The 9,476-nt window shown below is 56.6% G+C and overlaps 1 protein-coding gene across 1 annotated transcript in view; it reads right to left on the reverse strand.

The window, feature by feature from the left end:
• Positions 1–1,756, reverse strand: part of SOGA1 (suppressor of glucose, autophagy associated 1) — an 84,790-nt gene extending 83,034 nt beyond the window's left edge. The window contains exon 1 of the mRNA XM_033186335.1: positions 698–1,756. Coding sequence (XP_033042226.1) covers positions 698–1,384 — 687 coding nt within the window. The 5' untranslated portion in view covers positions 1,385–1,756. The remainder of the gene's footprint in view (positions 1–697) is intronic.
• Between the last annotated feature and the right edge of the window lie 7,720 nt (positions 1,757–9,476).

The raw sequence follows: 9,476 nt of genomic DNA on the forward strand, positions 1-9,476 counted from the left end.
CACAAGGGGCCAGTGGAGCTGCTGTGTGCACAAGGTCTGCCCCAGGGAGGGCAAAACACAGTCCTGGGATTTAGGAAGCTGCCTCTGAACCGGTTCTCCCACGACATCATCCTCCAGGCTGTGGGACCGTTAGGCTGGGCGGAAGTGGACTCCAGCCAAGGGGATGTTCCCAGATGTCATGCTTTCAAACTGGACCCGCCCAGAAAGGCAGGCAGAGACAGGCCTGCGCCCGGGAAAGCCCTGGATAACGACTCAGGGTGGCATTCAGGCCTCTCCTGGGCAGGGGATGGCCACAGGTTTCCCTGGCGGCAGTGCCCACCAATCTCGTCCCAGGAAGGAGAGCCTGGGCGTGGAGGTTCTGGGCAGCTGAAGGCAGAGATTCATCCCTTCCCTGCCTACCCACCCCCAGCCCAGCAACGCCCCCCAGAACGCTCCAAAGCTGTTTTCTCAAGTCCCCGCTCCCAGGTTAGGGCCCTGTGGCCAGTTCCAAGGTCTTTTTCAAGAGCACGCTTCCCAAATAAAGTTGAGGCGGTGGGGAATGAGGGAGCCCCAGATCCACCTCAGAGTGGTCCCCAGAGGGCTTGGGCCTCTTTCACCGGATTCTTCAGTGGGAAGGAGGGCCGGCTGGTGCCTCAGGCCCGCGGGACTGTGACAGCCGGTGCCCCCCGCGGTCCCCCTTTCCCCCCGGCGCCCCCACCTTGAGATAGTCGTTCTCTGAGCGCAGCTCCTCCAGCTCCCGCACCAAACCGCCGGGCCCGCAGTCCAGCATCTCCTCGGTGAGGTCGGAAAAGGCGAGCGAGGCGCTGAGCGGCAGGCGGCTGCTGCCCACCGACGACGCAGCCACCGACGGCTCGTCCGGGGAGGCGGGCGGCCGCGGGGGCTGCTGCGCCGAGGGCGCCGGCTGGGCCGGCTGCCCTGTGCGGATCCCCGCCGGGCTCCCGGCCGCGGACTCAGCGTCGCTGCTCAGCGCCAGCTCCAGGCCCAGCAGGCGCGCTTCCTCCGACGCGCAGTCCGACACCTCCGAGCTGCTATCCGTGAGGCTGGGAGGTGGCGGTGGCGGTCGCGGCCCAGCACCCGGCCGCGGACGGCCCTTGGCACGGACCCCGGTGCGGACCCCGGCCACCCGCGCCCCCGCGCCCCGTGCCCCGGGCGCCACCGCGCGCCCCTTCTTGTCCGGCCGTGCGGAGGACGCGGTGCTGCAGGCGACGGCTGCGCCTGGGCCTGGGCCGCGGCGGCCCTTAGCCAGCGACCAGCCGGCCACGTCTTTGGGCCGGGCCGGCGACGGCGCGCGGTGGCTCTTTTTCCTCTCCGGGGCGGGCGCGGGTGCGGGCGCGGGCTGGGGACCGCAGCCCCGGACCGGGGACTCGGTCGCCGGCGTCTCCATCGCGGCCTCCCTCGGCCTCAGCGAGGTGCGCGCATGGCCCAGGCCCGCCCGGCCTCGACGTCCCTGGGGAGGGACCCGGTGAGGCTCCGGTCGCTCGGGCTGCGGCTGCTCTCGGCCCACCTCGGCCCCGACACCGCGTCTCCGCCCCAAGCCCCGCCGCGCGGTCTCTCCGCTGCTCTGGGCTCGGAGAGTGCGGCCCGACCTCCTCCAGGCGCCCCGGCTCCGGCTGCGGCTCCGCCCGGCGCCCGCCCCCTCGGCCTCGCCGCGCCCCCGGAGCGCGCCCGGGCCCCCGCCGCCCGCACGCCGATCGCTCCCTCGGGCTCCCAGTCCGGCTGCGGCCCGGGCCCCGGCTCCGCCCGGCGCGGCCCGCCCCCCGCGCAGCCCCGCCAGCTCCCCGCCCCGCCGCCTCGGCTCGGGGGCGCGCGGTTCCGCGAACAAAAGGCGGACGCGGCGAGAGCGGCAGGGAGGGACGCAGGCAGGGAGCGAGAGAGGGATCTGCGAGGCAACAGCGACCCCCTCGAGGGTCAGGCGGGCGCGGGCAGCCGCGGCCCGGGCTCCCTCCTCCTCCGCTCCGCCGCCTCCTTCCCTGCCCGCCCGGGGAACGCACCCGGCGGAGGCGCCCCTGCGCCCGGCGTCCGGGCAGGACGCGCGAGAGCGGCGGGAGCCGGAACTCCCGGGCCGAGGCCGCGCGGACCTCAGTTCGCAGGAGCCCGCATCCATGCACGCCCAGCGCGCCTCGCCCCTCGCCCGGTGCAGAGCGTGCGCGAACTCCGCCCCCTCAGCCGGCACCGCCGGAGCAGCGATCCCATCGCACAGATGCGTAAACTGAAGCCCGGGGTGCAAGCGCCAAGCTCACGGTCTAGGCGGTGCCGATGGGACCCAAAGCTCACACCTCCTGGGCGCGCTCGGCCTCCCCCTGCCTCAGCTTCCCTCCCCTGGCGTAGGGACCGTGGAGCCCTGCGTGCTTGTCTGGCTCGCGCTCCTTGACCGGCGAAGATTACTCCCCATGCGCTCCCCACCCGGGTTTCAGACTATGTAAGGCTAAAATGGAAGCGACCCGTGGCCGGGCGCGGTGGCTCATGCCTGTAATCCCAGCACTTTAGGAGGACGAGGCGGGCGGATCACGAGGTCAGTAGTTCGAGACCAGCCTGACCAACATGATGAAACGCCGTCTCTATTAAAAATACAAAATTAGCCGGGCGTGGTGGAGCGTGCCTGTAATCCCAGCTACTCGGGAGGCTGGGGCAGGAGAATCGCTTGAACCCGCGAGGCGGAGGTTACAGTGAGTCGAGATCGCGCCATTGCACTCCAGGCTGTGTGACTTGCACTCCAGGCTGTGTGACAGAGCTAGACTCCATCTCATAAATAAATAAATAAATACAAAAATAAAATGGAGACGACCCACTACCAGATGTCAGCCTAGCGGATGCTTTGGAAGGCGGTTTTGGCCCCGGTGGGGGCTGGCATGGGCTGGGATGGTTGCCCTGACACCACACGTCCCCACGTCCCCACCAGGAGCATCGCAGGAGGACTTGAGCTCTGATGGGTGTGTTTTCTTTCCTCCGGGCGTCTGGGCGTCTCCTTGGCTCCTGGCGGTGTTGATTTTCCCGTGTCTCTCACACCTTCCCCAACCCCCACGCCGCCTCGCTGCTACACCCCATCCCTGAGCCACCGCAGGGCAGAGCTGGATTGAGTCCTTTGCCTCACAGATGGACCCTCGTCCTCAGGACGCCCCACACCCCTTGCGACCAGGAGGGCAGGACTGTTTTTGCCCCTCTGCAGCCTCTTCCTCCTCCTGTTCTCTTCTCCCCCTCCTATTTATCCCCTGCTCTATTTTCCTCCTTCTTCTCCCACCTTTCCCCTTCCTTCCCCCCTCCTTTTCCAAGTCTTCCTTTTCCTCCTCTTTCCCCTCTTTTTCCTCCTGCCCATTTTCTCCTTCTTCCTCCCCCAATCCCCTTCCTTCACCTCTGCACCTGCCTGTGACACAGCAGGCACCAGGTCCACTTCTTTGTCTCTGTCCCACCTCCCCCACACGCAGTGAATGCACTCCTGGGGCATCCCCTCTCTCCAGAGGCACGACTCTATCTGGATCCAGGTGTGTGACTGCTCCTCCACCCCAACGCTAAGTGCCCTCCATGCGGCCAAGTGAGGAGCGGGCACTCAGCAGGCTCTTGGCAAACACTTCCGCAGGAGCATCCCCACCCTTCCTGGCAAGACACCAACTCCCCTCACCCCCCACTGACTGTCCACAAACCCTGTTTGCACAGGCACCAGGTACACTGAGGGACGCAGTGGTGGGCGTGTCAGTGCCTGACCTCGTGGAGCACACAGTGTGTGGGGGGGACCACAAAAGACTCAGCACAAACAGGGTGGCATGGCATGGCATGGGGGGCAGGAGTGTTGGAGAAGGATGTGGGAGCCACAGGCTAGTGACCCAGGGCAGGCCTTCCCACATTCCGGGCCTCAGAGTCCCCAGCTGCTCTGGTCTAATGTAACAGATGACGGGATCCGTCCAGCTCAGATGCCCCTGGCTCTAGTAGGCTGCATCTAGTCTGGCACAGAAAGGTGCTGTGAAGCTCTTGGAAAGCGTGTCCTCTCTCTATGCTTCAGTTTCTCCCCCTATGCAGAACATGGACTTGGAGGTGTTGGGTGGTGTGAATGCAGGGACATAGCAGACCAGGCTGGCTCAGCCACTCCTGACACACCCTTGGTCACATCAGTGGTCCTGAGATTAAAGTGGCCTGCATCTCTCTACTAGGGCGGGGATCTGAGTCCTGGCTCTACCATGTATCCTCTCTGGGCCCAACACTCATGGCTGGCCAGGGATGGGCCTGTGACTCCCATCTGCTGTGAGGTTCTTTGGATTTGGGGACTCAAGAATCTATATTGCAGACCCAGGGAAGCCTTGAGAACAACAGGGCCCTGGTGGGGAGGGTTTAGGTGGGGCTGATGTAGGGACTCTGGACTCAGGGTCAGTTCAGACCAGGGATACCACAAAGGAGATGAGACTTATTGAGAGTCCAGAACTGGCTACATTGTAGACAGGGTGACCCTCCTTGCTGCCAGCACATCCTGCAGCTGCGTGACATGTGGCCTCTCTCTGTGTGCCGGGCTCTATGCTCCACATTTCGGTAAAGGATCTCCCAAAGGTGAGGATACTTCTTGTAGCTGATTAATATTTTCCAAAGGGTGTATCTCATCCCAGTTGCTCTTCTTACAATGTGACACTGATGCTCCTCCAATTGAGCAGCATGGTCTGTGTGCCCCCAACTTGAATCTCAGCAGATCTTGTGACTGCCTCAACCAACAGAGTATGGCAGAAGTGTTCATCTGTGACTTCCAACATTAGGTCATAAAAAGCAACATGATTCCACCCAGCTTGTTTCTCTCTCTCTTTCTCTCTCTCCCTCTCTCTGGCCACTCACCCACTATGATGGGAGGAAGCCCAGGCCTCATGGGGAGACCGCACGAGGTGATCTAGCTAACAACTCCAGCTCTGGTCCCCACTAACCACCAGACATATGAGAGAGTGAGCCTGTAGATGATTCAGCCCCCAGGCTTGGAGCCGCCCCAGTGGACAAGTAGGAGCAGAAATGAACTGTTTCACCAACCCCACCCAAACTGCAAAATAAATATTGTTGTTTCAGCCACTAAGTTTTGGGGTCATTTGTTACGTAGCACTGGGTAGCTGGAATGTGTGACCAATACTTATACAGCTTGGAAGTAGGAGGGCCGGGATTGACTTGAACCCAGGTCTGCCCGATTCCAGAGCCTGTTGTGGTACCCAATTGGGCTGCGAAGTGCCCAGTGCAGGCACATAGTGTGTGCTGCAGAAAGCTCTACTCAAAAAAGACTGAAGCATTACACTGTAAGAATTATACAACATAAGAAGTGAAGATGCTGATTACCCAAGTGGAAAAAAGGTTTCATTTCTCCCATTCAAGCTGCTAAATTGACCAACGTGATGAAAACTGAATGGAGACTCACTCCTGGAAAGCTTCCAAGAGGAGGTGTGTTTTTTTCTTTTAGACTAAAGTTGTTTTGTTTTCTTTTTTTTCTTTTCTTTTTTCACTATACAAATGAAAGAAACAAGCAACTCTGGCTATGGGAGAATTAGAGGAACCGGTCGGGAAACCTCTTGAAACAGGGGAGTCAGGAAGGCCTCCTGGAGGAGGCAGCCTTTTTTTTTTTTTTTGAGATGGAGTCTAGCTCTGTTGCCAGGCTGGAGTGCAGTGGCGCAATCTCAGCTCACTGCAACCTCTGCCTCCTGGGTTCAAGCGATTCTCTTGCCTCAGCCTCCCTAGTAGCTGGGATTACAGGCAGGAGCCACCACGCCCAGCTAATTTTTGTATTTTTAGTAGAGATGGGGTTTTACCATGTTGGTCAGGATGGTCTGGATATCCTGACCTCGTGATCAGCCCACCTCGGCCTCCCAAAGTGCTGGGATTACAGGTGTGAGCCACTGCACCCAGCTGAGGAGGCAGCCTTTAAACTGAATTATCCTTTTTTTTTTTTTTTTTTTTGAGACAAGAATCTCGCTCTGTCGCCCACGCTGGAGTACAGTGGTGCAATCTTGGCTCACTGTAAACTCAGCCTCCCAGGTTCACGCCATTCTCCTGCTTCAGCCTCCCAAGTAGCTGGGATTACAGGTGCCCGCCACCATGCCCGGCCAATTTTTTGTATTTTTAGTAGAGACGAGATTTCACCGTGTTAGCCAGGATGGTCTTGATCTCCTGACGTTGTGATCCGCCTGCCTCTGCCTCCCAAAGTGCTGAGATTACAGGCCTGAGCCACCGTGCCTGGCCTAAACTGAGTTATTCAAGGAGTCACTGGATAATTAGGGCCTTGCTTTTTTTTTTTTTTTTTTGAGACGGAATGTTACTCAGGCTGGAGTGCCGTGGTGTGATCTTGGCTCACTGCAACCTCCACCTCCCGGGTTCAAGCTATTCTCCTGTCTCAGCCCCCCGAGTAGCTGGGATTACAGGCGCCCACCACCACACCTGGATAATTTTTTTGTATTTTTAGTAGAGACAGTGTTTGACTATGATGGCCAGGCTGGTCTCGAACTCCTAACCTCAAGATCCGCCCGCCTTGGCCTCCCAAAGTGCTGGGATTACAGGTGTGAGCCACAGCGCCCAGCTGCTGCTTTGTTTGTTTGTTTGAGACAGAGTCTCACTCTGTCGCCCAGGCTGGAGTGCAGTTGCACCATCTCAGCTCACTGCAACCTCCGCCTCCCAAGCTCAAGTGATTCTCCTGCCTCAGCCTCCCAAGTAGCTGGGATTACAGGCGCCCAAACCATGACTAGCTAATTTTTTTATTTTATTTTATTTTATTTTTAGATGTAGTCTCGCTTTGCCACCCAGGCTGGAGTGCAGTGGCACCATCTCAGTTCACTGCAACCTCTGCCTCCCAGGTTCAAGCAATTCTCCTGCCTCAGCCTCCCAAGTAACTGGGACTACAGGCGCCTGCCATCATGCCTGGCTAACTTTTGTATTTTTAGTAGAGACAGGGTTTCACTGTGTTGGGCAGGCTGGTCTCAAACTCCTGACCTCAAGTGATCCACCCACCTCGACCTCCCAAAGTGCTGGGATTACAGTTATGAGCCACAGTGCCCGGCCCACTTCTGTTTTCTGAATGAAGAATGCAGTTGCCAGCCATTCAAGAGTAAGGGAAAGAAGAGATCTCAGAGAGTGAAAATCAAAACTTCCAGCACATGTCAGAGAGTGTCTGGTCATGTTATACTGACCTGAGGTTCAAAGGGGAGCCAGTCAGCCCAGTGAAGACTGGGTGTATTCCCTTTTAATCGTTTTCTCTTTGCTAATTTCAGGTTTGTTTTGCATAGCTGAAATCTTACTGCCTATGCAATTTTGTATCCTGCTTTTTCACTTAATAGGGTAGCAGAAGCATGTCTCCATAAATTTATAACACATTTATAAGCTCTTTGCAAATATCACTTTCATATTTAGAAATAATCCACTGGGCCGGGTGCGGTGGCTCACACCTGTAATCCCAGCACTTTGGGAGGCTGAGGCGGGCGGATCACGAGGTCAGGAGATCAAGACCATCCTGGCTAACACGGTGAAACCCCATCTCTACTAAAAATACAAAAAAATTAGCCGGGCATGGTGGTGCGTATGCCTGTAATCCCAGCTACTCAGGAGGCTGAGGCAGGAGAATGGCTTGAACCCGGGAGGTGGAGGTTGTGGTGAGTCGAGATCATGCCATTGCACTCCAGCCTGGGCAACAAGAGGAAAACTCTGTCAAAACACACACACACACACACACACACACACACACAGAAATAATCCATTGAACTGATGATGTTCCATGAATCACCTCACCTTTCCCCCTTTTATTGGACACTTAAATTGTTTCCTGGATGACTATTGCAGTTCTGAAAGAGGCAGCATGAGGTCTGGTCGAGAAGGCAAATTGCCGGTCGCAGTGGCAGCACATATAGTCCCAGCTATACAATGGCTTGAGCCCTGGAGTTCTGGGCTAGAGTGTGCTATGTTGATTTGGTGTCTGCACTAAGTTTAGCATTAGTATGGTGACCTCCCCGGAACAGGGACCACTAGGTTGCCCAAGGAGGACTGAACTGGCCCAGGTCAGAAATAGCAGATCAAAACTCCCATGCTGGACCATGTGCGGTGGCTCATGCCTGTAATCCCAGTACTTTGGGAGGCCAAGGCAGGTGCATCGCTTGAGGTCAGGAGTTTGAGACCAGCCTGGCCAACATGGCGAAACCCTGTCTCTACTAAAAAAATGCAAATTAGCTGGGCATGGTGGCACACGCCTGTAGTCCCAGCTATGTGGGAGGCTGAGGCAGGAGAATCGCTTGAACCCAGGAGGGAGTGGTTGCTATGAGCCAAGATCATGCCATTCCACTGGATGACAGAAGGAGACTCCGTCAAAAAAAAAAAAAAGAAAGAAAATTTAAAATAGGCTGAGTGCAGTGGCTCACACCTGTAATGTCAACACTGGAGGCTGAGGTGGGAGGCTCACTTGAGACCAGGAGTTCAAGACCAGCCTTGGCAACATAGTGAGACCCTGTCTCCACAAAAATAAATACATAAATACAAGAAATTAGCAGGGCATGATGGTGCATGCCTGTAGTCCTAGCTACTCAGGAGGCTGAGGGAGGAGGATTGTGTGAGCCCAGGAGACTGGCTGCACTGAGCTATGATCATGTTACTGCACTCCAGGCTGAGTAACAGAGCAAGAACCCATCTCAAAAATAAAGTAAGATAAATAAATAAATAAATAAAATAAAGATATAAACATATAAAAAGAAGGTAAACTTCAAGGCAGAGTCCAGAAATCTGTCAGGCCCTCTGGTATCTGGAATTCCATCATAGAAGTTGTTGTTGTTGTTGTTGTTGTTTTGAGACAGAGTCTTGCTCTGTTGCCCAGGCTGGAGTGCAGTGGTGTGATCTCAGTTCACTGCAACCTTTGCCTCCTGGGTTCAAGCGAGTATCCTGCCTCAGCCTCCCAAGTACATGGGACTACAGGCGTGCGCCACCACAACCAGCTAAGTTTTTTTTTTGTATTTTTAGTAGAGACGGGATTTTGCCACGTTGGCCAGGATGGTCTTGAACTCCTGACCTCAAGCAATCCACCTGCCTCAGCCTCCCAAAGTATTAGGATTATAGGTGTGAGCCACTGCGCCCAGGCTTTCTTTTCTTTTTTTTTTTTTTTTTTTTGAGTCAAAAAGTAGCACTCTGTTGCTCAGGATGGAGTGCAGTGGCGTAATGTCGGCTCACTGCAACCCCCGCCTCCTGGGTTCAGGCGATTCTCCTGCCTCAACCTCCCAAGGAGCTGGGACTACAGGCATGCGCCACCACACTCAGCTAAATTTTTTTTTGTATTTTTAGTAGAAATGGGGTTTCGCCATGTTGGCCAGGCTGGTTTTGAACTCCTGACCTCAGGTGATCTGCCCATGTTGGCCTCCCAATGTGCTGGGATTACAGGCATGAGCCACCGTGCCCAGCCCCCATCACGGAAGCTTTCTAGCATCCGGTTATGTGGCAGTTGATGTTGTTGCCAGATTACACGCTGAGTTTTCCTGACCATGAGGACAAATAATGAGACA

Source organism: Trachypithecus francoisi, unplaced genomic scaffold (assembly GCF_009764315.1).
Source record: "Trachypithecus francoisi isolate TF-2019V2 unplaced genomic scaffold, Tfra_2.0 Lachesis_group21, whole genome shotgun sequence".
Taxonomy (NCBI): Eukaryota; Metazoa; Chordata; class Mammalia; order Primates; family Cercopithecidae; genus Trachypithecus; species Trachypithecus francoisi.